The sequence below is a fragment of the Vespa velutina genome, chromosome 2, assembly GCF_912470025.1.
Source record: "Vespa velutina chromosome 2, iVesVel2.1, whole genome shotgun sequence".
Lineage (NCBI taxonomy): Eukaryota > Metazoa > Arthropoda > Insecta > Hymenoptera > Vespidae > Vespa > Vespa velutina.
The window spans coordinates 3,209,872-3,237,224 of NC_062189.1; the positions used below are offsets into that span (position 1 = coordinate 3,209,872).

The following is a 27,353-nucleotide window of genomic DNA, read 5'->3' on the forward strand; positions in this document are numbered from 1 at the left end:
ATGTATTTCGTTAATCTTCATTCTTAATTTCATTTTGACAAAATTAATTTTTACTTCACGTTGTCGAAGATTTATTTTCTTTTTTTTGTCTTTTTTCTTTTTTTAGAGTTGTGATAATATATTTGCAATTGTTTAAAGATATCATAAACATGTGCGATTCTGAAGAAAACGTAGATTTAATTCAATGACTATTTACTCATATCGTATTTTATTTATCGTAATTACTCATATCGTAATTTATCAAAAAAAGAAACAAATTTATTACAGTGATATGGATTTTTCTGATCCCATAAAGATGAATCTAATAAATATTTAGCTTATTAATTTATCTATGTCCATTGATGTTATGTATGTTACGATGATGAGAACGACGATAATAAAGAATAAAAAATAATATTTGTCATTTAGTAAACTTAGCTGCCCCTCTCTCTCTCTCTCTCTCTCTCTTTCTCTCTAATCGTTGCTTCAATATGAACAATTAACATTATAAAACAATAGAATGTATTTCTACGCTTCGCTCTCATCGCCACGACTGTTATCGTTTATCGGAGCTCTAACATAAACGTATCCTAAGTCATCGATACCGATACATTGGTGTCCAGTTACGTCCGATCCGATGCATCATCGTGACGTTATCCGTCGACGGGACCGGCTTGCGTTTGAAAACTTATGTACGACGATTTCGTTCGTAATAAATTCGAGCCTTGTCATTATAAATTTCCTGTCGTAATTAACACGATCGACTTTCATAGACATTTGCAATTAGATAGAAGAGAAATAAAAAAAAATAATAATAATAAGAAGAAGAAGAAGAAGAAGAAGAAAAAAGAAAAAAAGGAAAGAAAAGAAAAGAAAAGAAAAAAATTCAAACTTTGTTCGTCCGTATGCCCTGACAACAAAAAGAAAAAAAGGATTCTTGTAATCGTAATTATAAATTATCTATGTAATTAACGACAACCTACAAAATATCGTTTAATAAGAAAGACAGACAGACAGACAGACAGAGGAAAAGAGAGAAGGAGAGTTTGCAAAGAAAAAGTTTTAAAAAAAAAATTATATAACTAATTAGAATTTTCTTGCGACAACGGATATATTTTAATCGATTTTATCGTTAATCGATAGATCTTAATAGAAACGAACGGGGGTAGGGGGAGGGGAGGGAAAGGGAGAAGTTCGAACGTTCCAATTTCATTTGCGTTCATTCGTCATACGTCCGATGATTTCAAATTTTTCTTTCAAGACGTCGATCATAAGGTTTCCATCCTGCGCGAGAACCTCTCGGGCATATCCTGAATCCTTCGGAATGGCCGGCACGCCGACACCCCTCGCTAATTCATAAATTCGGCGAGTCTCTCTCTCTCTTTCTCTCTCACTCTCTCTCTCTCTCTCTCTCTCTCTCTCTCTCGCTCGAGAAAAGAGTGAAAAAGAAATCGAGAGAGAGAGAGAGAGAGAGAGAGAGAGAGAGAGTGAGAGAGAGTGAGAGAGAGTGAGAGAGACAGACAGAAAACTCGCTGCTCTTGTCGCACGTCGGGAGATGAGAACGATGCCTTAAAGCCCGCAACCTCTCCTCCTCTCGAGACGAGATCTCTCTCTCTCTCTCTCTCTCTCTCTCTCTCTCTCTCTTTCTCTTCTTCTTTTCTCTTCTCCTCTCTCTCTCTTTGGTTTCCCACGAGAACAACCGCCGCCACCGCCGCCGCCGCCACCGCCGCCGCCTTCTGGAATGTCGCTCTCCCCTTCTCCACCTCCACCTCCTCATTCTCCTCCTCCTTCTCCTCCTTTTCTTCTTCTTCTTCTGCTTCTTCTTCTTCTTCTTCTTCTGCTTCTTCTTCTTCTTCTTCTTCTTCTTCTTCTTCCTCCTCCTCCTTCGTTTCTTCCATCCACCGTCGCCACCTCCTCCCGCAGACTATCGCGCAACAGAGTGTCTCTTCTCGCATTATTTCGCTGCTTCAACCCCGACAAGGCATTCTTTACTTTCTTCAATTTCTCGTGAAATTTAATACGGAATTTTTGCATTCTGCGCGATCAAGTCTCTATTTCATGTTCTCTTAGAATTATATGAATATTGAACGAACGAAGATAAAAAAGAAAAAAAATAAAGAAGTCGGAGAGGAAAGACGAGGAGAACGATTGGTTGTTGGGGGAAGGGGAGGGGGGTAGGAGCCGGGGGAAGGGGCGATAGGGTGATAGGGGGAATTCGCATTAGGCGCAAATTTTCCGGACGTGCATTTTAAAGTCAAATCCGTAAAGTCGATTTCTTCCTTTTCGTAATGGTAAATTTTGTTCTTTTATTTTTCTTTTCTTTTTTTTTTTTTGTCTTTTAACGCGAACACTGACTTCGAATATTTTTTTCTTTTCTCTTTTTAATTTTCTACTTTCTTCTTCATCCATTTCTCTCTCTCTCTCTCTCTCTCTCACACACACACACATACTTTCTCTCTGCCTCTTTACCTCTCTGTCTCTCTCACTTTCTTTCTCTCCTTTTAAATTTTTCCTCAAGGTACCGATATTAACGTCATCGCAAAAAACGATCAAACCATTCATTGTTCCTTATCTACGTCCCGAACGAACAAGGCTCATTGTGTTTCACTATTTTCTCAAACTCCAGATCCAGCTTCCTATTACACGTCTGACTAATAATAATGGTGGTTTACACTTTGTTACTTTACGTTGCATCGAACTCGCTACTAGCACAAGGAAGATGCTCATACCATAAACGTGTATCGGTATCAAGGTGTGCGTCGATCGAATCATACAACGGGTGATCCATTTTGTACTTATGATTTTCTTCGAATTATTATTAATCGATACTTAAAGTTCTTAATGAATTATTTAAAAAAAAAAAATTAATTAATTTTCTCGTCGCTATAATTTATATCGATTTATATCGATCTTTTGTATATTTTCTTGAACAATGAGATACATTGACTTTATGAAACCTTTCATCTTAAATAAAGATTATCTCATTCTAATATAAAATTAATTATGACAAATATATATACATATATAAACAATTAATTATGGCAGATATAAAATTAATTATGGCAAATATATATATATATATATATATATATATATATATATATATATATATATATGTTGTATTTAACGTTAATAATTGTCACCCGATGTATAGTGTCGAGTCAGTCCAGACGTAACATGAAACCAGTCATATGAGATGACTACTTATCACGCCCAGCATCGCTACCAACGTCATTCAAGTTATTAGTTCTCATTTATTATTAAGAGCTTTGTATATTTCATTTTTTTATGATAAATTCAAAAAAAAAAAAAAAAGAAGAAAAAAAAAAGAAAAAAAAAAGAAAAAAGAAAAGTTCGTACGATAGCAACGATCATCGAATCAATTCTATGTAATATATGATTTCATGTCAACGCATATTATCGTACAATGATAATGTAGATTTCTACATTACTCAACAGTTTTCTATTCATTAACAACAGTTTTCTACATTATCGACATACTGTCAATAATACTTTCGAATTATCTTGAATTATTTTTCCTCTAATATCCGCTTCTTTTTCATATCTATCGTCGTTAATTTATCGATAACGTTAGATATCAAAAGGAATTCTCTATAAGCGACATCATAATAAAAAATTCATATTCGTCGTTATATCTATTATATACTTAATGTGTGATCTTAACTATCTATGGTTGTTAACGGTATAATAGTAACACAAAGTTCTTTTTCGTTGTTGTGATATATTATCATTGAAATAATTGAAAAGATGTAAAATTGACAAAGTTGATTTTATGTATATGTATATATATATGTATCTGTGTATGCACAATTTTTTTAACAAACATGTTCCCAGCTTATGCTTATTTATCTGCTTACGACAGACATAAAAAACTTATAAATGATTACCTGTTATTAAAAGGAGAAACTGTAGCATCTTTAAAACGAGACACGTATGTATATGTTCTTAGAAATGTCACCTTGATATTAATTGTTCGTATAAACATAATGCCTCTTAATAATACACGTTAGGTATTATTTCGATATATAATTATGAAAAAAAATTAGGAGTATTATCGGTATATAATTATGAAAAAAGAGATCATAACTTTATAAACCTTAATACGAGCAGCTCTTGACGTTTCGGCCTGTGTTTCGAGGTCCCGAGATAAGAGAGATTTTGATGTTATCAAAGAAAATCATAAATTTCTGTGGGATGAGGATGACGATCAACCAAATACATGGGAAGCTCGTTTGGCCAAAAAATACTATGATAAATTGTTTAAGGAATATTGCATTTGTGACTTGATCTATTATAAATACAACAAGGTAAGCGTTATTTTTATTGTTAATACTTTGTCTTATAGTATAAAAAAAAAAAAGAAAAAAAAAAGAAAACTTTGTTATCTCTTTATTATAAGAAAAAAATATATGAAAATGTATTTCTTATTTATTGTAAAAACCAAAGAAAAAAAAAAAAAAAAAAAGAAAAAAGAAAAAAGAAAAAAAATGTGCTCCTATCACTTTGGCTTTAATTCATTAAGGTTGCACTAAGATGGAGAACGGAGAAGGAAGTAATTGTAGGCAAAGGACAATTTGAATGTGGCAATAAAAAATGCGCTATAAAAGAGGATCTTCGTTCTTGGGAAGTTAATTTTGGTTATGTCGAGCATGGAGAAAAAAAAAATGCTTTAGTAAAACTGCGTAAGTTAAAAGCGATTAAATTATAAGTAATTATATACTTGTAATGTATTAATACATTGTCGTGTAATTTAATATAATTTTATTTTGCGTAAAAAGGTTTGTGCCCAGAATGTTCAGTAAAGTTGAATTATCGGTCGCAAAAGCGTGAAGTAAAAAGAAGAAAATCATTGAAACGTCTAGGATCCCATTCTGGATCCAATATTGAAAAACCAAGTACATCTGATGACACATCTGATAATACAAGAGTCAATGAAAATGAAAATCCGTCAATCCCTGAAAATATTGACAATACTGTTGATGAAGAATCGAAATCTAATATTTGGAAAGAAAAACCTGTAGAATCAATGGAGCGATCAAGAGAAGAAGAATTTGAAGAATATCTGGCTGATTTGTTCATGTAAAAAAAAAAAAAAAAAAAAAAAAAAATATTGATTGTAACAATTAATATTTTAACATTAATAATGATATTAATAATAATAATAATAATTGCTTAAAAATAGACTTTTTTGTAATATTAATATCTCATTTAAGCATATATTTTAATTTTGTAATTAAGTAAAATTGTATCCATAGTCTATAAAATATATTAATAATTCTAACCTTTCTAGATATTGTAATATAGTAATTATTAAAAAATAAAAGTTATTCACAAAATTATCTTCCGAATTCTCTCTTCATAGTATATAATCTTATATTATATTTTTAAGGTTAAGGTTATCAAATATTTGGTATTATGCTTCTGCATTCTCCAATCTGATTTGGCGATTTATATACGTTAGAATCAAGCTAAGAGATATGGATAGAAATACGTGAAATATTATTACGTTTTTGAAAAATAATTTTTAAATATAAATAAATAATAGTATCAAAATATGTCCGGTGAAAAAACCAGTGAAAAAATTGGTGAGAATAGAACGATTAGATAATTTTGTTTATTATTGTTTATGCGTAGAGGTTATAAACGAATGATCGTTTATTTTACAGATAAAGAAAAGAATTTATTAATTGTCGTATTAGATGTTAATCCATTGCAGAGAATTGTTAAAGAAGAAACCAAAATATTGACACAATGTTTAGATTCAACAATTGTATTTGCCAATGCACACTTAATGCAAGCGTCAAACAATCAATTAGCAGTAATGGCTTGTCATGGACATGGAGCAACGTTTTTATATCCTTCTGAGAAAACCAATGATATACGTCAAATCGATGGACAATATGAAAAATTTACAGAGGTAGAACGTACTGTCAGACAACAGATACAACTGTTTGTAAATCAAATACCGTTAGATGCTTCATTGAATGGTGAAAGTCTTATTTCTGGAGCACTTTCCATGGCATTATGTTATATTTCAAGAATATCTCAGGATAAAGAGGGAGATGAGAAATTTTATTCAAGAATACTTGTGATCACCGCTAGTAATGACTCTACTATGCAATATATGAATTATATGAATATATTTTTTACTGCACAAAAGATGGTTTGTATTTTGTATATACTTTATTTCCACAAGTATTAATAATAATTTGACAAAAATTATTATTAATAATTGCATCTTATTATGATTATTCAGAATGTTATACTGGATGTATGTAGCTTGGATCAAGAATTAACATTGCTACAACAAGGCTGTGATATAACTGGAGGAAATTATTTGAAAGTACCACAGTTGAATGGATTGTTGCAGTATTTATTAGTATGTTTTAATTTTTAATTAATGTTAAAATTTATAATACAAAATACTACAGTATTATAGAACAATTATTTTATTCTTTTTTTTAGTGGGTCTTTTTACCAGATTCTAGTGTTAGATCAAAATTAGTATTACCACCACCGGTAGAAGTTGATTATCGTGCTGCGTGCTTTTGTCATCAAGAACTTGTAGACATTGGTTATGTATGCTCTGTTTGTTTATCAAGTAAGAAAAATTTCAATTATATAGTACATATTATTTTACGATAACATATTAAATAATATTTTGTATGTGCAGTTTTCTGTAAATTTAGTCCAATTTGTACCACGTGCCAGTAAGTATATTTATGCGATGATATACGATAATAATCTAAGAAATTTCGTTCCTAATTATAATTCTCTTACAGTACAGTATTCAAGATGCCAGGACCAATACCAATGAAAATGAAAAAAAAGAAAAAGAATATAGATATCACACATTGATATTATTTTACGGTAATATTATAACTTTTATATTCTTATAAATATACAAATACAGTTTTTAAAAATTTTTTACGCGCATTGAAAAAATTTATTATAATCAATAGTAACATATTGATGCATTATTTAATATCACATTACAATCCTTTATTATAATAGATTCTATCTGGCTGCACTTCCTCTTTGAACTTTTCTGTAAATTCATTATATTCCGATGGAAATATCTTCATTAAATCTGGTCTCATACAACTGTATTATCATAAAAAGTATCAAAAGTAAAAAATATTATATATTTTATTGTTATGAATAATTACAGAAATATAAATAAATCATTCTTACTTGCACATTGGATATAATGCCAATGCCGAGGGAATCATCACTAACAAGCTATTTGTGTAGCATAATATAATTAAACATATGCATATTCTATATATAAAATATAATATTCTAAAACAAAAAAAAGAACATACGAAGCAAGACATAAGCTCAGTTTGATTGGTAATAAGGCCCATGGACGACGATAATAGAAACAAGTTGTTCTTATATATTCTGCCACAATTGGTATCATAATCATTGTTGGAGCCACAGTTAATGTTCTGGTAAAAAAACATTCAGAAGCTGCTTTAATTGCAGCAACTTTTGAATTCATGAAAGGTTCTTCATGAATGACCCATACAGGAATTCCATTTATAATCTCTTTTTGTCGTATGACAGCAAAATTAATCATATTTCCAATGGTCAATCCTCCCAATGGAATAAGTCGCTATATTTAAATAATTATACCATTGACTTTCTTGCAAAAGAAAAATATAAATGATAATTCACTGAACTAACTGCGAATAATGGTCCTCTGCAATAAAACATTTGTTTTAATCCATAAACAACCATGCTGCTAGCCGCAGCGCTACATAAAAAAGCTTCCTCTGCTACGATATTATTTTTAGATTCATCTAACTCATTGGTTGTTATACTTCTATTTGTATAATTAACGATAGTAGTAAATGCTTGATTAATTACTTGCAAGCCTAGAAGAGCAACCGTAGATCTAAAGACATATAAAATATATTAGAACTTAAATCTCATTTGAAATAAATGTTTACAATTAATATTTGTTTATTACTTGTAAAACGTCATCATTGCCATGAGTAAAATGGCATTACCAGGAAATTGAAATGACATTCTACCAATGAGATTCATCAATTCATTGTTATCAGGATGGAAGGAACTGTCGTAAAGTTTCTTCGCATAAATGATATCTTCTTTTTTCAAATCTTCTGGTTCATTTCCCAACCTAGAATCTAACTCGCTTTATATCTCATAATACATTTTATGCAGTACATATATCTCAGAGAATATATAATATATTATAAGTATACAATATATATATATATATATATGTATGTATGTATTTCATAAGAAATCAAATCAATGATCATTGTCATTATTCGTCTTTCATACTTACGCATAATCATTACAAAGTTTTTTAGCTTGATATAATTTCTCTTTCGACACAAAAATAGTTCGGAAGTCGCTAATGAAAGCCATTTGTTTCCATCTACCAATATAAGTATTCTGATCCCATAATGCTTCGTCAACGTTTATTCGTTCGTCCAATTGATTTTTCGAATCGTTCGAATTTTGATCCTTGTCCGACATTTCAATTAATTAATTTCTGTTGCTTAAAATTTGCGATATCGTACGTGCCTCATCTATCGTATTAATATTAATTCCTTTCCGAAAATTTAACTTAAAAAAAAAAATCATTTAAAAAGACTTGATTGTGAGATAATATTAATTTTATTCGATCCACATTCTTATTTATTTATTTATTTATTTATTTCTCTCTGTTTTTTTTTCTCTTTTTTTTTTTTTTTTTTTTTTTTTTTTTTTTTCATTAATCTATATTCATGTGTAAAAATATCTTTTGCCTTTTAATATATCAATTTAAAAATATGAAAGGTTAATTCGCAACAATTCGAAAACTCGATATTAATATTCGAAGACAATGTCAGATTAGTGTAATTTTTATTAACAATTTCATACATTGTAGATTCGTATAAAAATTTCGTATAAAAAGAAAATAATTTGAAGAAAGGCGAATATCAATATTTAAAACAAAAATTTATTTTGTCTTATAGATATTGTAAAAAAAAAAATATATATATATATATATATATATATATATATATATATATATATATATAAAAGTTTTGATCTTTCTAAGAGCATGTATCGTGATAATCAAAATTGTTAGTGAAATTCTACGCATGCGCGGTCTATCGTGGACTCAATTTAATTGGTCCGAGATTTATGGCTGCTCTAATTGGCCAACCAGTGCCCACGTGACATTGCTCGGTACGATACATCGAAGGAGTCTTATAAACATCATTCCGGGACAATTTAAAAACAGTTGGAAATTTTGCGACAGTGTGCCAAGGTATTAAATTCGTTAATACATAATCATAATGCGCGTTGTACGTGGTCGTATATGCTTTATAAGGTATTACGTTTAATTTTTTCCGATAAATCAAAGGAGGATTATTAGTGCAACGTGGAAAGTGTAAAGGACCTTTCGTAGGAATAGTTTTTGGAAGGAAATGATGACATTTAGAACGTTTTTCAATATTTTTCTCAACGACATTACTTCTTTTTTCATTTGATGTAAAATTAATATGTGTCATATGAGTGGTGCTTACCAATGGATCTAAATGTTTATAAAAGCTAAGTTCGTTCGTAGGAATTGTAGGAAATTCATGTTTGCCTGTGTTTACTATTGGACAAGTTGCATCATCCACAGGATTGGTCTGAGATAATGACAATGACTCGAATGGAATTTTTCTTCTTACGTAAGTCGACCCTATAATATTTTTTGTACCGATATAAAAAGAAAAAAAAAAAAAAAGAAAGAAAGAAAAAAGAAACAAAAAAAATTAGGCTAATATCAATGATAAATACGTTCAAAAATGATTCACGACTAACCGCTGGTCGTTGAATGGGTTAATGGTCGTACTGGATCTTTGATAAATTTCTCGCATAAATTCCTCAACGTTGGTCTCGCCGCTACTGACGATTTTCGATAAGTTTCAGATCGGTCTTCGATAAATTTCAATTTGTAATCTTTATTGTAAGATGACACATAATGCTCGAAAGGTGCCACTACATTTATTGATTTAGCATTTAAATCAGTTTTAAATTGTAAATCATATTGTTGTTGTTTTTGTAACGACCACGGATTTTGATATTGATAATAATATGAACGTTCATAGGAAGTTTGAAAACGGTCACATGGTTTTTTCGCGCCAAGACGTACAAAACGTTTTCGCTGACAGATAGGCATAATTTTAAAAGGAAGCTTATTTTTTAGATGTAATTTTATATATGATAATAAAAAAAAAAAAAAAAAAGAAAAAAGAACATAGGAAAAAGAAAAATTAATAGACACTCTCTCTTTTAACATATATACAGATCAGAAATAATATTCACGTCTCTAAACAAATAATATTAAGAGGGGAAACAAAACAACGTTTCTTCTTATGAAATGAAAAAGTAGAAAGACGATTTTCTATCACTAATGAAGAAATTGATAAAAGGATAAAAATTAACGGAGAGAATAATTTGAAAAACAGATAACGAATAATAAATTGGAGTATTTCTGCATCGTTCATTTTATTTTATACACGAAGTCGCTACAGTTTTTCATTTTGAAATTAGTAGTCCCAGTAATGATTTTTTTTTTTTCTTCCTTTCTTTCCCCCTCTATTCTCTCTCTCATCATTGCATCTTATATGAAATATATATATATATATACTTTTATACATATATATATAAAAGTATATATATATATATATATATATATATATATATTTTTGTTTTCTTTTAAAAGCGTAAAACACTTAGAATTTTTTATTAGTCTCGCTCATTCCTTCATTCATTCATTCATTCATTCATTCATTCATTCATTCATTCATTCATTCATTCATTCTTCCGAATCGTTTACATTTTATTAAGCATGTCCAAACTAATAATTATATGTCAAACCAGATTAAATTTTAGTCAAGGACGTAACGCAAAAGTAGATACGTCGATTTTCGAGAAAATTAATTTCGTGTCCCTGTTATTATTATCATTATTATCATTATTATTATTAATTATTATTAATTATTATTAATTAATGTTATTAATTATTATTATTATTATTATTATTATTATTATTATTATTATTATTATTATTATTATTATTAATCATTATTAATCATTATTATTATTATTATTTTTATTATTATTATTATTAATATTATTATTATTATTACTATTATTATTATTATTATTATTATCAGTCCCATGGATCGTATATTTAGTCAAGAGGAAAAAACTTTATTTTCCAATGTGAATTTATAGAAACTAGCTAAAAGTGGTCGTAGTGTAGGATGATGCGAAAAGTTAGGAAAATTATTTTAGACAATTATAATAATAATGATGATAATAATTATAATGATAGTAATGATAATAATAATAATAATAATAATAATAATAATAATAATAATAATAATAATAATAATAATAATAATAGTAATAATAATAATATTAATAGTAATAATAATAATGATAATAATAATAGTGATAGTAATAATAGTAATAATGATAATAATAATAATAATAGTAATAGTAATAGTAAGATAGTTTGGAAATTTAATAATAGAATTCAACAGAGAATTTAATTACTATTCGCATCACCTCACTCGACATCTTCCATTCTCCTACAAAACGCAGTAAAAAAAAAAAGTCCAGCGAGAAAGATCAAATGTGTCACTAAACTTCTTTTTCTTGGTCGGCCTTCTGCTTGACTAAACAGAAACTCAAAGCTTTAATATGCAAGACCAAGCCCGAATATAAGGTAATGACTTAAATTTTAACGCATTTAAAAAGTCATATAAAATGAAAATTAACTGATTCCTAACTAAGTTGGTACCCGATAAACAGTGCCTAAGAGGTAGTAGTAGCAATCCATTCTTGTAGTTTATCCACTAATTATAGTGAAATTAATTTTTTCGACCTCCTCGTCTCTTCATAGAAGATGTACATTGAGGACAGTACCACTTCCCTTTTGGTGGGGCGGTAATACCTACACACGGGTAGTGGAACCATTCGAAAGGGCACTGAGAAAAAAAAAAAAAGAAAAAAAAATATAATGATCAATCATCAGTATTAAAGAAATTGTAAAAATGATTTATGAATAATATGAGTATCTTACGTCTGAATTATCGCAAGCAACCATATCTCCATAGGATACTTGATTGCATATACAATATCTTGGTTCATTGGGATCATACGTCCAATCTGGATTATCCGAGTCTGTGACAGTCGTCGTCGTTGTCGTCGTTACAACTGGTGGTGATACAGGTTGCTGAACCGTGGCAGCGATGACGCTTGAGCTTGGAATGGCAGCATTTACTTTCCTATATTATGACACCATGTTAATGGTACTGTACCATTAAATTAAAATAACTTTTTATTGTACGACAATGAAAAGTTGCATACTTTTTATGCTTTTTAGTTGTTTCTTGAATAGCTGCGATAGCAGTCTGAGCTGCTCCAGCTAATTCTCTACTAAATTCGGCAGCGTGAACGCCACCGGTATTAATGGCCTCGTAACTAGCTTTTAAACTGGCTGTCCGCCTGCCTTGTTGCATTTGTTGCGTTGCAGCTATAGCTTGAGAAGCAGCTGCCGCTATGGCATTACCACCAGCACCTATATGGCCAAGATTATAGCTCACAGGGCCAACCGAATTCACGATAGCGGATGGGGTTGATGGTACGCTTGTAGGTGCTATTATTGGTCCGGAATTAGTCGATGTTGGCCGGGATTCAGGAAGACTTGGAGGAATTTTTTCTATCGCTAATCGTTTCTCTATAGAAGTAGAAGACGTATTGGAATCTCTCCTTTTCTCTGATCGAGCTGCGAAATATTAATTATCATTTTATATTCGAAAAGTTAAAGATTTGTAAAAATGTTGTCGGACATGTAAGTAGTACCTATGTCTAACTTACAATGGCTATGATTGTCTCGCGATCTACTAGGCGTGAAACTATAATGGTTTTCTTTTTGACTACTATTCGTAGAGGGTTGATCTAACTCCAAAGATCTTTTTTCCAATATTTCTGTAATTCCCTTATTATCTGCCTCTAGTTCCATTTTAAATTTGTGCAATTCTTGATCTAACCTTCTTAAATATCTGTCTACTAAGTCATACATTTGATTGGCTAAATGTACTTTTTCATCCGCATCTTCTAAAGTTTTATAATATTCTCTTCTAATAGCTTCGTATTCCGCTTCTTTTTCGTTAGGCTTCATTTTTTTGGCATTTGAAAAGAATGTCTTAACTTTTTTCTCTAAACTATCCATAGAATCTGTAAATGATGAAAAATGGTATAAAGCAGCCTTAGTCTAAGAGCATACGTTAAGATTTTTTTCTATACATACAAATTTATATAAACAGGCATGAGAGCATCGTATAGAATACATACTTTGTACACCTAAATCCATTTCTCTCATTTCAGTGAACCGGTCCCTTAATTCTTGTGGGAGATGCTCAATCACTGAAAAAATGAATGAATAAGGTCAACATAACCAAACAAAATAACATTGCAATTGTCACGTTTTAAAAACGACGATAAATGGATAATTGTATAATAGATAATAAGACATGATTGCAGATTTGTCAGAAATGTTCATAATATTATTAGAATGTTTGAAAAAGCTTTTAAAAGGAATAACTATTATACTAATCGTTTGACAAATATCTCCTTAACCTAAAAATTGTTAAACATTCTGCAAGAAACATTGTCATTTCACGTTGAAAGTTCATAACTTGAAAAGTTAAACTATCATTCGTGATTGTTTCGTTGAAAGTTACAACATCAAAATAAAAATCTATTTATGAAATAAATTTTCAATGTTTCCAATGAGAGGGTGTATTCGGAAAGGTTAGTAACTTTTCTCATGAAGCTGGCTAAAGCAGAGCACGCCTTGTTTTTACGTACTTTCGACATAATCTTCCAAGTAAAGCATCCTCTCGTACCGGCGTTACGCTGTCCGCTGTCCGATTTATAGTAATTAATAATTTACAATAGGAGAGTGCTCGCCGCCGTAGAGGAATTAACGAAAATTGTAGCACTCGATCGGAAGCGTGTTTACGGCGGTCAGAAGCCTCGGTATACCCGCATATTCTTTTAACGATCAAAAGCGGTACGAATTTTCGAACTGATACAAATCTGACGTCCTACGAAAAAAATATCATACGGTCGGAAAATAAGGGAATCAATTATCGGTGCATCCTAATCGGTCCAGCATAATTTCAAATTAATACTGGCCAGTTCTCTGTTCCGGTATTGTCCGCCATCTTATGTGTCTTCTCAGGTCCGTATATAGACAAATTCGTTTGGTGATCGGAGCACCCTCATTCACTTGGAATAAAATTTTTCTTTGAATTTTTTTACAAAATAATATGATCATAATTGTCCTTAACATTGCATGAAATATTTAATCTTTTTTATTTAACATTGTTGAATTAAATAAGACAAATAATATATAGATAAAAAAGAGAAGAAAAAAAAAAAAGAATACTCCTACGACATATTCAAGTGAATTACGTGGACGTTTCATTTGATTTTATTTCGGCGAACAAACATGTCCATTGGCTAATGATAAAAACGTCCAATAATTTTATTCCATTAATCAATATGGTAGTGTAGAAATCCTACATTAAAATTTCAAATCAAACGTAATCGTAATCACGTTTTGACAGATTACTTTTAAAATCGATCATATTGATAAAATGATCCGACGAAATCCAACAAAAATTGAATTGCGATTGGACGATCTGCAAGAGTATGAAGTTATGAAGAAGGCACACGAAGCAAAGAAGGAAGCTGAGAGACAACAAAACTTTAATCCTCCTTCCTGGAGTGGGAAAGTTCCACAAACTGAAATTCACGAACGTATTGGATACATGCCACAACAAAATCAACAACCTAGACACTCGAGGCCTAACATATGAATAATATAAACATTTTAGTTTATTTATTCTTAAAAAAAAACAAAATAATAAATAAATAAATATAACTATATATATAGATATAAAAGACAAATGAAGGATGTAATAAATTCAATAGAAAAATTTCATTGTCGACACAATTTCTTTTGTAATATTTACTGACAATGAAACTTCTTACTAAAATATACATGGCAGCATAATTTTTTTTTTTTGTATGTTTTTTTTCTTCATATGTTTTCTATTCGATAATCTAAACATCAGTCAACTTCTTCTCGTACGACATTAAAATTAATTTAGCTTGGTTTAGTTTACTTTAGCTGTCTTCTTCTATGATGTGGTTTTTCTCATTTGAAATACATTAATAAAGTAACAATTGAGCCATTCACAAACCAAAGCGACCAATCCCATTTTTAGAATTTTCTTATATTTGACTACCAAAGCCATTGATTGATATGTGCTGTTTTTCATTTTTATATATAAAATAATAAATTTCCTTGATGATAATGATCAGTGCCACTAAATAACACAAGTTTTTTCATTAACAACAGTTCATTAATAAATAATTAACTATCACTTCATTATCAATTATTATTTAATTAAAAATTGACTTATTCCTCTTTACTAATTGACATTAATTTTATCATACATCTGTAAAATACAATTAAATTAATAATTATGAAATATTTTTAAATTAATAATAATTTTATGTTATATTTGAATATATATTTTATATGAAATTTTAAAAAACAATATATACATATACATATACAATATACATATACAATATACATATATATATATATATTTTTTTTACTTTTTGTTTCATGGAATTAAACACTTTGGCGAATGAATGGCTCAAAAGATAAATATTATTACCTGAGATATTAAACCCAAGGAAAAAATATGTTACATTATTGATAATCGTCTAAAGATTATGATCGAGCGCTTATTTATTGCTAACTAAACTTTTTAATTTTTTGTTTGTTTCTCTCTTTCTCTCTCTCTCTCTCTCTCTCTCTCTGTCTCCTTTTAAGCATTAATAGTATATAAAAGAGAAAAACAATATTTTCCTATAGCAGAAAGCACCAGTTTACATATTGTCAACGTTTATTGCTTGATCCGTCCTACAAGACGATTGCTTTTTAACGAGAATATTTATATGTAATATCTGAAAACACGTCGAAGAAACATTTCACATGTAAATCAATCTATGCGATGCGTGTATATAAACGTATAGACGATTAGAAAAAAAGTAAATAAATAAAAAAAAAAAAAAAAAGAAAAAAGAAAAAAAGGAGTTTCGATGTACAACAAATAGCACCGTTATATCTAAAAGTAACATCATCATCATCATCATCAATCATAATCATCATTATCAATCATAATCATAATCATCACTACCACCGTTTTCAATTCAATGTGAATTTCAAAATTTCAAATCATGTGACCAAACGTAATCCTAACGAGTTTCTAATAAGAAACTCAAACGATGGTACATACATAATTGTTATTCATCTCTGGAGCAAACCTTTGAACTTATTACAATCCCTTGTTGAAATATAAATGCATTGGTATATCCTTTCCTTCGCAATTCTTCAATAAAAGTTCATAACTTTCAGGCTCCCATCGTTGCAAAGTACTGACTGCGATTGAACTGAGAAAAAACAATATATTGATACGAAAACACATCAACGATGATACTTCTTTGTTTTATAACAATCGAGGATTTTTTTTTCTTTTTTTTTTCCGCTTGTCTTTTATTATCTAAGTAAACTTACCAGTTTTGTGGAAACAACGCACAAGCAGTCGGTACCATGAACGTCAAGCTAAAAAAATTGTCAGTGATCGTACAAATATCTTCTTCATTTCGTAGGATTATCAATGAAGTTACAATGAAATGTAAAAAGGTAACCACTTACAAGCATCCAACCATCATAACTTGTATTGGTGCATGAAAGATTTTAATTCTTTGCATCCATTCGTATTTCTCTAACCTTTCCATTATAGGTGGGAGAATCACTGAAATGATAAATCTTCTATTATATTTTATATATATATATATATATAACGTAAGTTATAAACATTTTTTTATTTATAATAGATTTTAAGAAGATTTAAAATTGTTACAACATTTCATTATAAAAATTATTAAAAATAATTTCCATTCAAATTAATGCATGCCTTTCATCGACGTCACTAGGATTGTCGATGTGACGGCATGTTGCTTGATTTAAATAAAAAATGTTTATAACTTGGAAAAGTTTTCAGTTCCATGTTTATATAACTTTTTTCCATTCTTACAGTGAATAGAATATGTTCTATCTTAAAGTTTGGATTGTAAAGATGTATTTTTGAAATACCCTCTATATATGAGTTGTTCATTTGTCAAACTGATTAAATCAACTAAACAAAAAATAGAGACAATCGATAAAGTTATATGCATTGTACATTATTTATTATTTAACGACAACAAAACATTTTTATTATTTAGTCGTGTTAAATTTAATTATTATGAGAATTTATTTTAAATATAAAAAATTATGCATTAATCAGATGCTTTGACATTTAAAATTCAGAAAAATTCTAAATATAAAATTAATCACTTTGGTTTGTGAATGGTTCATATATATATATATATATATTTTATATATTTTATATATATATATATATAAAATGTATATGTTATTCATGTAATGATTTTTTTCTTCATAGTCATACTTACACATGCCAGGTGCACACATAATGATTCTCGAGATAACGACTTGACTGATGCCTTTCACAGCAGCTATCTTCGAGATTAATTAAATTTAGATTAGAAATATCCATTTTATTCTTCATATAAGAAAAATTAAAAGAAAGGTATATAAATATTTCTTACTTTCGATTTACTAAGCTTTTGGCCATTCTCGTCGGTAACTTCGATTCCATTTAGTATCTCATTTTGTCTCATTAATGGTATATTTGCACAATTAGCAGCAGCTACCGCAGCGAACGGCACATACCTCTGTGATGATTAACGAATTATTGATCGATATCATTAAATATAATGTGTTGGTAATAGATAATGATTAATTCGATTAACTAACTGCCATCAAAGGATTTGCCCTTTTCTCCCAGAAAGATTTACATCCTATCGCTGTTATCATTGCTGCTGCTGTAGCACTAACATAAGCTGCACCCAATTGATTTGTGGTCACTGGACTATTTGCATTTCTATTGGTATAGTTGACGAGCGCGTTAAATGACTGATTGACCCATTGCCAAAAAACTACTGCTGTGGTTGTTCTGTAATAATAATGATTTAATTGTTTTAATAATTATTTGAATATATTGAGAAAAATATATTGAAAAAAAAAAAAAAAAGAAGAAGAAGAAAAGAAACAAACAATTCTGTAATAATACTTATATTTTGTTTTATATCTATATGAATGGTTATTTTTGAAAGTGAAAGTGATAAATTTATTTTTATTTAATTTTAATATTATAAATAAAAAAAAGCAAAAAAGAATAATTTCTATCATTTATCCATTTAGAATAATTGTATAATAATATTCGTTTCGTTTCATAGACGAGTTGTTATTTTTTCAAATTATATCAATCTTGTATCATTTATATTTAATATTATAAAATGATAAAATGATAACTCGCAATATATTTTTCATAATCGTATTTACGCTATTTTTTTTTCTTTTTTGGATGGACTGAGGGTGGAATAATTTTCTATTCAATCTTTTGATTTAATTTAATGTAATATAAAAAAAAATTTGAAAGGATAATTAAATTTTCTTCAAGATTGTTGATTATAGCACTATCAAAAAATGTCATTACTAAATAAAATCAAAAATATACGTATATAAGTGTTCAATGCCAAATACGTTTCCGACATAAACGAACAAGTAAAAAAATTTGAAATAATATAGAACAAATGTGTCAGTGATAAAGTGTCAATGTTATTTACTTGTAGAATTGAAGCATGGCACCGGTCACAGCCATACCACCTGGCACCTGAAAGGACATTCTACCAAAGACATTTTGTAGATCGCCAGTGTCCGGATGAAAGGCCGACTCGTAGAGCTTCTTAGCATAGATGATTTCTTTTCTGGTGGTACCAGCTGGCTCATTTCCAAGTCTGCAAAACAATCGTACGATGATGACAATCCGATGATCCTTCGAAAATATTTGAACAATTTCGAGGGGAAGAAAAAAAAAAAAAGAGAGAGAACAAGAAAAAAAAGAAGGAAAGAAAAGGTTAGAGACTACAAATTAATCTCGTGATTCGTATTCATTGTATGTTGTTGTTTTTTTCTTTTTTTCTTTTTTAATTTATTTGTTTATTTTTTTCTTTTTTTTTTTTTTTTTTTTTTCCTCCAAAGAATCCTCGACTTATCTTCATTGAGTATTTTGAAAATGAAAAGAAGATTAGATTACTATATCTTCTTACTCGTTCAAAGAGATTAAACAAAAAAAAAAAGGTACTTATTAACGAAAACACATGTTTTTTTTTAACAATGGCCTTGAAGACAAATGTCCTTCTCATTTATTTTTATATTAGTTTTAAAAATGCAAAGTTACGTCAAGCATAGCATAATAAACGTTGTACATGCATTTACATATATATATATATATATATATATATAGGTCGATCTTTATAATTATAAACAGAAGATAAAAATTGATCTTGGAGTAAAAGATAGATGATTTTTCTCAAAGAATTATGTTACGAGATTTTTCGAGATAATCGCATTAAAGCGTACGAATAAAGAGTCTACACACACATACACACACACACATATACGCACGCGCGCGGGCAGGCGCTCACATGTGTCATGTATATCTATGTATGTATGTATGCATATATCTATGTAATATATATAAATTATAGTATTACTATATTATTGTAATAGACTACTATAGTACAATAATATTATACTATATAGTACTCTATTAAAGTAGTCTAGTAATATTACATATATATATATATATATATATATATATATATATATATATATATGTGTGTATAATATTACATATTACAGTATATTTATATGTATATATTTATATATTTATTCATTTGTTTAAGACATGTATCTATATATACATACATAAAACAGATATAGATGTTCATACATTTCTAAAAAACTTCAATCGATATTATTATTTATTAAAACATAAAAGAAATCGTTCGAATTTTAAATGAACATATCTCCCACTTGCCTGTAATCTTCGCATAATTTCTTAGCGGCAATCAATTCTTGTTCAGGAAGGATGCAAGTTCGAAAATCCGTAACCCAGGCAAAATGTTTCCATCTACCTGCGAAGGTACTCAGATCCCAAAGTGGCTTATCCAAAGCCAATCTCTCGTTCGTCATTATGCTCTTTCTCGTTCTTTTTTTTTTTTTTTTTTTTTTTTTTTTTTTTTTTTTTTTTTTTTTATATCTGAAAAATTCACATAAAAAACGAACCTACTTTCAGCCGGAGTCTAAATTCCTTTAATTATTTTAATAACAGAAATGAAAACAAAATGATCGAGTATTGAAATAATTTAAATGGATATTTCGTAACAATATGAACATATGTACAAACACATATTTAATCATTTTCGAACGAACGTTAATTTGATATTATTGAAGATACGACTGATTCAAAAAAAAAAAAAAAAAAAAGAGAGAGAGAGAGACAGTAGGCACCGAGAAAATATCACTTGATTAACATAATTAAAATATTCGATAAAATTCTAAACGAATCGGATATGGTGTCACAATCATATTTCAACGAAATATAAATCCATGTTTTCGAGAGATCATTTTAAAGAAAAACATCAAATGTTATCGTTAGATATTTAAATGCAAGGTCAGAAGATATTGAGAAATAATGTGCATTAGTATTATATCAAATTGAATGATAGGTATAACTATAAAATTCTAAATATAAAGAAAATGAAAAGAAAAATAAAATAAAATAAAATAAAATAAATAAATAAAAAAAAAAAAAAAAAGAACTTAACGAAACCCAGGCTAATTTAAATTTTATGTACACGCGCTCTCTTTCTCATACACACGTATATATTACCATACATACACACACACACACACACACACACACACACACACACACACACACACACATACATACATACATATATATTCATAAAATTATATAAATAACAGGTAATCAAAAAAGAATTTCGATCGATTGTTTATCAATCGATTAAAGCACGTGAATCATTCGGTATTGCTCGAGTAGGTTCGGTGTCCGATCGTGCATGATCGTGTCACGAGACAGCCGGGCCCTAACTTCGATCGGCCGAATCCTGGCATTTTTCCCATACGAAATTATTGGCAATAAGCAATAATAGATATATGCACAGTGCTACGTTTACAAAATTTCTATTGATACAATCGCATGATATCACGTATAATACACGCCGTTGAAATATTTTTTTTATAAAAGTCCACTCCCTAATACAACGATGACGACAACAATGACGAAGAAGAAGAGGAAGAGACGAGAACGTGAGGACAACGAAATAATAGCCTCGAAAAATATCGATCATATCGTATTCTATTTTACATGAAAGAGAAAACAGATATGTCATGATAAATACGAGCTCACATTTAACATTAGATTTTTATTAACGTTAAACGAATGTTATTATCCTTGTCTCTTTCATTCTTTTTTTTTTTTTTTTTTTTTTTTGTTCTTTTTTTTTTTGAATTATACAAGGAGGTAAACGACACAGTGATCATCGGTCTTCAATGATATCTTTCCAAACCGTGAAAACGATTGGTGGATCTTACGCGAAAATGTATTAATGGTCACTGTTAAATTGTTCACACACAAGACTACTCGTATATTATGCAATAAGTCAGAGATTATATAAAACGGATGAGTATATTAAATTTTTTTTCTTTTATCTCTACACGAGTGAGCTTACCCGTTGAACGCGTACCACCTCCCTGGAGCTTCTGTGGCTCCTGCTGTCTAACGTCAACGCGAGAGCGCGCTCAACTGGCGTCACCCCAATAATGCCCTCGCTACTTGATACGTACCTGACACCACCACCATCTTTCTTCTTTATACCCCACCCTTTCTATCGTCTTCTTCTTCTTCTTCTTCTATCGTAGTTCTAACATAACTGGTCGTTATTACGATCAAGAAATTATTCGATTTTTTGTTTAATTTATTTATTTTTTTTCTTTTTTTTTTTTTTTGTCCTTTTTGAAAGTTACGAGTCGTGCGAATAGATCGTAATTATAGTTCTTACCGCGTTACGTAATATTCATAGAGATAACAGTTTCCAGATAAGAAATTATATCTGCTTTAACCATTAATTAATAATACATATTTGGAATTTATCATGTAACGTTGATCCATCGATGTAGATAAAACTTAATTATTCATTGTCAAGATAAAATTTAATAATAATTTTCGAAACTTTTCAATATTTTTGAAAATAAGGTTTACATAGATATATACCTATTTGGATTGATCTGAAAAGAGAGAGAGAGAGAGAGAGAGAGAGAGAGAGAGAGAGAGAGAGAGAGAGAGACAATATTTTTTATTAAAAATTATATATGTCATATATATAAACCCATTTATTATTGTCTAACCCAATATTATATTATTGTTATTATAATAGTATTGTTTATTTTATTGTTGTTATATTATTGTTTGATTTAGATATAAAATATATTGCTTATTGACCAATTTAATAAATACATACCATAAATATATACAATATGCATATATAAATATATAATATACACATACATTCGTGTACATATATATGTACATACATAACATACATGCACATCTATATATATATATATATATATATATATATATATATATATATATATATTCACAAAATTCTTCGAACAAGGCTAAGTTATTGTTGGCATAGACATTCTCGTTATAACCTTTTGTTTTTGTAATTCAAATATGGCAAGATCAGAATGACAAATAAAAATATTGAAATTTTTATATTTAAAAATTAATTATCATCCATATATGACATATATATGCGTGTATATATATGTATGAACATTTATTAACATATATTTAAATATTCGTACAGTATAAATGTATATATGTTATCTGTGTACTTTTCGTGTTTTTTTTTTTTTTTTACTTTATTGTAATACTTAACTCCACCATTGCATTTTATGTATGTATGGATAGGATGGATGCATGGATAAGTATGTGTGCCTAATCGAAACTCCTATTCTTGTTGTACTCTAGGGTGCCGAAAACGCTCGATATGAACGCGCATTTCTCGGAGTTGCGCAATGTTATTGACACTATCGTAGTAGAGGATCCATTTGTGTAACGCATTTATCCAAGTGTTCCATATGCATCGACTTGCAAAATTACTATCATTCGCGAAAATCCAGAAGAGAGAAGGGGATGGGTAGAGAGAGAGAGAGAGAGAGATAGGAAAATCTTGGTGAATATTTAATATGAACTTGAAATTATTTGATAATTATCTTCATAATAATTAATTTAATCCTTTATAACGAAATATTTTATTATTGTATCTACAATATAATTGATACATGCAACGTATGGATGAAAGTTACAATAATATGATTTTATAATATAAAATTATACTTTTTTTCTCTCTTATATTATAGTTATATATACATATATATATTATTTTATTTATTTATTTATTTTCTTTTATTAATTCTTTTTATTACTTTTATTTATTATTATTTAATTATAGAGTAATTATATAATATTTGTATATTATAAATATAATTATAATTATGTCATATCAACACAAATAATATTTTATAATTTTCTTATATTATAATTACACTATAATAATATAATATTAGAAGTAAAAATATTAAAAATCGCAGATACGAATTAATAATTAATTTTTCGCGCCAACAAAGTCATATCAAAAATTTATAAAATACGTTGTATGACTTAAATGTTAAACAACGTGATCATGGTTTTTTCTTTTTTTTTTATGGAAAATTAAAATATACGTATCTCTTTGAACGTCTTATATATTTTCATTATTATTATTACATTTTTTTCTTTTTTACTTTTTTTTTTTTAATATATATATATATATATATATATATATATATATATATATATATATATGTATACATTATAACAGAAAATTTTAATGAAACTACATATAGGAAAACATTTAGAAGAGAGGCGTACACGTCTCGAAAAAGAAGAATATGAAAAGTACGCACGAATTTCATCGACGTACCACCGCATTCTCATACATTAAAGGTCGTTCCTTTGTTTTCAACTCGTACCTACACTCGTTCGCTTTTGTTTGAAATCTTTTTAGGTGCACCGCAAAACATACGGTGGTGTGTCCCGTGTATGATGTCACCGTGGCATTTACGAATATATATATATATATATATATATATATATGTGTGTAGGATGTGTATATATATATATATATATCGTGTTCTTTCCCGCGTGCACGTAAAAGTAGAACTCGACCTCCTTTACGTGTCTCTCCTCGGCACACACACACACACACACACATATATATATATACACATACACACACGTTTCATCACTATCTCCAAAAAGTAGTATTAATTTCTCTAACTTTTGGTAGATAACTTTTTTATTTTTCTGTTTATTTTTCGTTTTTTTTTTTTTTCTTTTTTTCGTTTTCGAAAGGATTGTTGAATTATGAGTGTAAGCGATATAGTGGCCAAGCCACGAACGTAGTTAAAACACGAGAGGATTTAAACGATGAAAATTCGAAAATGCGTAACGTACAAAGTTATATATATATATATATATATATATAGAGAGAGAGAGAGAGAGAGAGAGAGAGAAAGAGAAACGATCGATCGATTAACTCGTTACCATGTTAAGTTCTATTGGATTGGCCAATAAATAATATGCCGGTATTTGTAGTATTTATTTATCAATAAAATAACAATAATAATTAAAATAAAAAATAATACTTATAATGACGATACCATAGTATTAAATTGATCGGTATTAAATAATTAAAAATTTTTTTTTTTCTTTTTTTTTTTTTTTTTTTTCATAGAAAGAACTGTCTTATTTATTTACGTATGAAAAACGTTGTAAATTCGAACAGTATACCGTATGAACAATTTTAATGTATCGATATGTTCATTACTATGTGATCAATTTTAATTTATCGGTATGTTCGTTACTATAGATCTATATATTTCTTTCATCAATTAGCATTATTTTTGAAGGTTAGGATCGTTAGTGTCTGGTTGGTTCCTGATAGACGACCCTGACGTTAGAGAACAAATCTTACAATCAGAATTCTTTTCTGTATAGGGAGCAGGGTCTCGTTCTTTTAGATTGTCCCCACTATATATATATCGATATATATCATATATATATATATATATATATATATCGAAGGAAAAGAATGCTTTTAGATAGCATGTATGAATCGTGTATCAAGAGTGAGAGAATAACAGAGAGAGAAAAAGAGAGAGAGAGAGAGCAAGACACATATATCGTGTGAAAGTAAATCCCACTTTAAAGTCTTTGATTCGTCATCCATACGTCGTTTCGACAATACACGTTCCCATTTAAAAATTGTGTATGATAGGACGAAGAAGAAAATTTTGAACAAAAAGAAAATTAATTTTTGACTACTCATGAATTCTCTTTCGGTCGGATATATTTTCTTCGACGAGTAAATTTTGTTAATTCTCGGGGTAATCATATCGATTAATACGATCCTGGCACATGCTGCGAGCGCAGGTACGTATTAACTAGCTATATCTATCGAGCCCATACGGGGTGGTGGTGGGATCTAGTACGTCATTTTATTTATGTCAATAAATGGAATTAATTATGTGTTACTTTTTTCGTATATTTTATTTCAAATCTTGTTAGTTACTCTATTTTGAAGATGATAATAATAATAATAATAATAATAATAATAATAATAATAATAATAATAATAATAATAATGATAATAATAATAATAATAGTAATAATAAAAATAATATAATATTCAATGTGCAAAGACAATTTTGTACACCAGTACCTATTTCCTTTTTATTTTATTAATTTTTTCTTCTCTTATTACTTCCTTTCTTTTCCTTTTCTTTTTTTCTTTTTTTATTTTTTTCTTTAATAAATCATTTCCAATGTAATCGTGCGCTTAGAATTCGAATTTCATCAGATTTATTATTTAAAAATTAAAATTTATTATTTAATTAGATCGATCATATAAAGTATAATTTGAAGGACATTTTCATTCATCATCTTTGCCATCCTCGTCATCGTGGTATTAGTTCGATTCGATTATTGGCATAGCTTAGATATTCGTTTTCATTGAATATCGAGCATTCGAAGGAAACCTTTCCCAAGTATTCAAAATATTTGAAATATTCGTAGTATACAAGGGATAGGATTTTCGAGGGTTATAGGATTATAATGATTAAATATTATCCGTGTGGCCAAAACTTTCTCTTTTCTTTTTTTTTTTCTTTCTTTCTTTCTCTTGTTTTAGTATTGTTGTAACACTTGCGGTACAATTCACAGATTCCTCGAGCGTAACCGCTTGCAGTCATACAATACATTACTTCCATCCATCGTTGTCATTGTCATGCGACTCTCCTGGATTTTCACTTTAACGTTCGCACGAAAGCGCTCCCTCGCAACGACGAAAATTCACACTTTCCTTCTCATTTATTTTATTTCTTTTTTTCTTCCTCTTTTGTCTTAATTTCTTTTCTTTTTTCTTTTTTTCTTTCCTTTTTTTTTCTTTTTTTTTTTTTTATTCCCTTTTCTTTTGGCATAATCCAGTAAATATTTTGCATTCTGGCAAGAGGGGAAGGAAGCTTACGTAATAACTCAAACGGGGAGGCTGCGCAAGAATATTTTTATCGACGAGCAAGAGAAACATAGTTCTATGTACATATCTATGTGTGTATATATATATATATATATATATTTTGCATTTGAAAAAAGTTTCTGTTATTGTCCAAGTGTCAATTGGTTATGCAAAAAGAAAGTCTAAGAAAGAAAAAAAGAGTCCGTGACTGTAACTCGATAAACGTAGAATTATAAATTCATTCGTTCGGTATTTAAATATTTGAATATTTTAAAAATACATATATATATATATATATATATATATATGTTTTAAATGTATACAAAAAGTAAGGTTAATAAATTTTAAAAAATACAGTACCTCAAAAGAGAAAACGAAATCTAATAAAATTGTTGGAATGTATTAATTCTATTTTTCTTAAGAGAAAAAAAACAAAAAGAAAAAGAAAGAAAGAAAGAGAACACATTCGAATAATTTCAATATAAATGAATTTGAAAACGTATTTACGATTTTGGAGAAGAATAAAAGAATTAAACCTAAAAATAAAAAGAAAGGAAAAAAAAAAAGAATTAGCAGAAATCCTACAGGGCACAAGTGTAAGTGCGATACGGCATTGA

The 27,353-nt window shown here is 28.9% G+C and overlaps 6 protein-coding genes and 1 long non-coding RNA gene across 13 annotated transcripts; 3 read left to right on the forward strand and 4 right to left on the reverse strand.

Annotated features, from left to right (window-relative positions):
* Nucleotides 1–3,627: 3,627 nt before the first annotated feature.
* On the forward strand, nucleotides 3,628–5,153 carry LOC124947103 (protein FRA10AC1). The gene is made up of 4 exons (XM_047488784.1): nucleotides 3,628–3,931; nucleotides 4,139–4,307; nucleotides 4,523–4,682; nucleotides 4,779–5,153. The coding sequence occupies exons 1-4, from the start codon at nucleotides 3,825–3,827 to the stop codon at nucleotides 5,081–5,083; spliced, it is 741 nt and encodes a 246-aa protein (XP_047344740.1). The 5' UTR covers nucleotides 3,628–3,824; the 3' UTR covers nucleotides 5,084–5,153.
* A 232-nt stretch (nucleotides 5,154–5,385) lies between these two features.
* On the forward strand, nucleotides 5,386–7,894 carry LOC124947100 (general transcription factor IIH subunit 3). 3 transcript variants are annotated; one of them, XM_047488776.1, is made up of 7 exons: nucleotides 5,386–5,585; nucleotides 5,667–6,163; nucleotides 6,257–6,379; nucleotides 6,466–6,601; nucleotides 6,674–6,710; nucleotides 6,783–6,870; nucleotides 7,172–7,894. In XM_047488776.1, exons 1-6 carry the CDS (start codon nucleotides 5,555–5,557, stop codon nucleotides 6,856–6,858), a joined length of 900 nt encoding a protein of 299 aa, XP_047344732.1. In that variant the 5' UTR covers nucleotides 5,386–5,554; the 3' UTR covers nucleotides 6,859–6,870; nucleotides 7,172–7,894. The 3 variants fall into 3 exon arrangements, with proteins under 3 accessions (XP_047344732.1, XP_047344731.1, XP_047344730.1); XM_047488775.1 differs by lacking the exon at nucleotides 7,172–7,894 and adding an exon at nucleotides 7,015–7,140; XM_047488774.1 differs by lacking the exon at nucleotides 7,172–7,894 and having other exon boundaries at nucleotides 6,783–6,926.
* LOC124947098 (sideroflexin-2-like) lies at nucleotides 6,963–9,641 on the reverse strand. Of its 2 annotated transcripts, XM_047488768.1 has the most exons (7): nucleotides 9,552–9,641; nucleotides 8,318–8,601; nucleotides 7,976–8,146; nucleotides 7,690–7,900; nucleotides 7,326–7,618; nucleotides 7,195–7,242; nucleotides 6,963–7,104 (listed from the first exon to the last, which is right to left on the reverse strand). In XM_047488768.1, exons 2-7 carry the CDS (start codon nucleotides 8,509–8,511, stop codon nucleotides 6,993–6,995), a joined length of 1,029 nt encoding a protein of 342 aa, XP_047344724.1. In that variant the 5' UTR covers nucleotides 8,512–8,601; nucleotides 9,552–9,641; the 3' UTR covers nucleotides 6,963–6,992. The 2 variants fall into 2 exon arrangements, with proteins under 2 accessions (XP_047344724.1, XP_047344725.1); XM_047488769.1 differs by lacking the exon at nucleotides 9,552–9,641 and having other exon boundaries at nucleotides 7,976–8,153; nucleotides 8,318–8,460.
* Nucleotides 9,066–10,312, reverse strand: LOC124947097. The gene is made up of 2 exons (XM_047488767.1): nucleotides 9,835–10,312; nucleotides 9,066–9,712 (listed from the first exon to the last, which is right to left on the reverse strand). Exons 1-2 carry the CDS (start codon nucleotides 10,310–10,312, stop codon nucleotides 9,132–9,134), a joined length of 1,059 nt encoding a protein of 352 aa, XP_047344723.1. The 3' UTR covers nucleotides 9,066–9,131.
* Nucleotides 10,313–11,439: 1,127 nt separating this feature from the next.
* Nucleotides 11,440–14,275, reverse strand: LOC124947096 (inhibitor of growth protein 3). Of its 2 annotated transcripts, XM_047488765.1 has the most exons (6): nucleotides 13,897–14,275; nucleotides 13,381–13,452; nucleotides 12,904–13,263; nucleotides 12,394–12,811; nucleotides 12,107–12,311; nucleotides 11,440–12,011 (listed from the first exon to the last, which is right to left on the reverse strand). In XM_047488765.1, exons 1-6 carry the CDS (start codon nucleotides 13,922–13,924, stop codon nucleotides 11,895–11,897), a joined length of 1,200 nt encoding a protein of 399 aa, XP_047344721.1. In that variant the 5' UTR covers nucleotides 13,925–14,275; the 3' UTR covers nucleotides 11,440–11,894. The 2 variants fall into 2 exon arrangements, with proteins under 2 accessions (XP_047344721.1, XP_047344722.1); XM_047488766.1 differs by lacking the exon at nucleotides 13,897–14,275 and having other exon boundaries at nucleotides 13,337–13,452.
* Nucleotides 14,276–14,785: 510 nt separating this feature from the next.
* LOC124947099 (sideroflexin-2) lies at nucleotides 14,786–20,345 on the reverse strand. Of its 3 annotated transcripts, none has more exons than XM_047488773.1 (9): nucleotides 20,124–20,345; nucleotides 18,868–19,038; nucleotides 17,996–18,194; nucleotides 17,788–17,913; nucleotides 17,632–17,698; nucleotides 16,829–16,928; nucleotides 16,688–16,735; nucleotides 16,410–16,563; nucleotides 14,786–15,557 (listed from the first exon to the last, which is right to left on the reverse strand). In XM_047488773.1, the coding sequence occupies exons 1-8, from the start codon at nucleotides 20,276–20,278 to the stop codon at nucleotides 16,449–16,451; spliced, it is 981 nt and encodes a 326-aa protein (XP_047344729.1). In that variant the 5' UTR covers nucleotides 20,279–20,345; the 3' UTR covers nucleotides 14,786–15,557; nucleotides 16,410–16,448. The 3 variants fall into 3 exon arrangements, with proteins under 3 accessions (XP_047344729.1, XP_047344727.1, XP_047344726.1); XM_047488771.1 differs by lacking the exon at nucleotides 14,786–15,557 and adding an exon at nucleotides 15,735–16,077; XM_047488770.1 differs by lacking the exon at nucleotides 14,786–15,557 and having other exon boundaries at nucleotides 15,777–16,563.
* Nucleotides 18,619–23,338, forward strand: LOC124947105. Its single transcript, XR_007100312.1, has 2 exons — nucleotides 18,619–19,157; nucleotides 23,151–23,338. It is a non-coding gene; the product is annotated as an uncharacterized LOC124947105 (long non-coding RNA).
* The last annotated feature ends 4,015 nt before the right edge of the window (nucleotides 23,339–27,353 follow it).

What these genes read in the sequence shown, in the direction of transcription:
- LOC124947097 (XM_047488767.1), bottom strand. Translation starts at nt 10,312, where the DNA reads ATGTTAAAAGAGAGAGTGTCTATTAATTTTTCTTTTTCCTATGTTCTT. An exon ending in AACCCATTCAACGACCAGCG is followed by an intron (nt 9,713 to 9,834) that starts GTTAGTCGTGAA and finishes AAAATATTATAG; the next exon opens with GGTCGACTTACGTAAGAAGA.
- LOC124947099 (XM_047488773.1), bottom strand. Translation starts at nt 20,278, where the DNA reads ATGACGAACGAGAGATTGGCTTTGGATAAGCCACTTTGGGATCTGAGT. An exon ending in AAATTATGCGAAGATTACAG is followed by an intron (nt 19,039 to 20,123) that starts GCAAGTGGGAGA and finishes ATTGTTTTGCAG; the next exon opens with ACTTGGAAATGAGCCAGCTG. An exon ending in GTTATGATGGTTGGATGCTT is followed by an intron (nt 16,736 to 16,828) that starts GTAAGTGGTTAC and finishes CAATTTTTTTAG; the next exon opens with CTTGACGTTCATGGTACCGA.
- LOC124947103 (XM_047488784.1), top strand. Translation starts at nt 3,825, where the DNA reads ATGTTCCCAGCTTATGCTTATTTATCTGCTTACGACAGACATAAAAAA. An exon ending in TCTATTATAAATACAACAAG is followed by an intron (nt 4,308 to 4,522) that starts GTAAGCGTTATT and finishes TAATTCATTAAG; the next exon opens with GTTGCACTAAGATGGAGAAC. An exon ending in AAATGCTTTAGTAAAACTGC is followed by an intron (nt 4,683 to 4,778) that starts GTAAGTTAAAAG and finishes TTGCGTAAAAAG; the next exon opens with GTTTGTGCCCAGAATGTTCA.
- LOC124947100 (XM_047488776.1), top strand. Translation starts at nt 5,555, where the DNA reads ATGTCCGGTGAAAAAACCAGTGAAAAAATTG. An exon ending in AAAAACCAGTGAAAAAATTG is followed by an intron (nt 5,586 to 5,666) that starts GTGAGAATAGAA and finishes TTTATTTTACAG; the next exon opens with ATAAAGAAAAGAATTTATTA. An exon ending in ATGCTCTGTTTGTTTATCAA is followed by an intron (nt 6,602 to 6,673) that starts GTAAGAAAAATT and finishes TTGTATGTGCAG; the next exon opens with TTTTCTGTAAATTTAGTCCA.
- LOC124947096 (XM_047488765.1), bottom strand. Translation starts at nt 13,924, where the DNA reads ATGCTTTACTTGGAAGATTATGTCGAAA. An exon ending in GCGAGACAATCATAGCCATT is followed by an intron (nt 12,812 to 12,903) that starts GTAAGTTAGACA and finishes AATATTTCGCAG; the next exon opens with CTCGATCAGAGAAAAGGAGA. An exon ending in TTGCTTGCGATAATTCAGAC is followed by an intron (nt 12,012 to 12,106) that starts GTAAGATACTCA and finishes TTTTTTTCTCAG; the next exon opens with TGCCCTTTCGAATGGTTCCA.
- LOC124947098 (XM_047488768.1), bottom strand. Translation starts at nt 8,511, where the DNA reads ATGTCGGACAAGGATCAAAATTCGAACGATTCGAAAAATCAATTGGAC. An exon ending in AAACTTTGTAATGATTATGC is followed by an intron (nt 8,147 to 8,317) that starts GTAAGTATGAAA and finishes GTTAGATTCTAG; the next exon opens with GTTGGGAAATGAACCAGAAG. An exon ending in GCAGAGGACCATTATTCGCA is followed by an intron (nt 7,619 to 7,689) that starts GTTAGTTCAGTG and finishes ATTTAAATATAG; the next exon opens with CGACTTATTCCATTGGGAGG.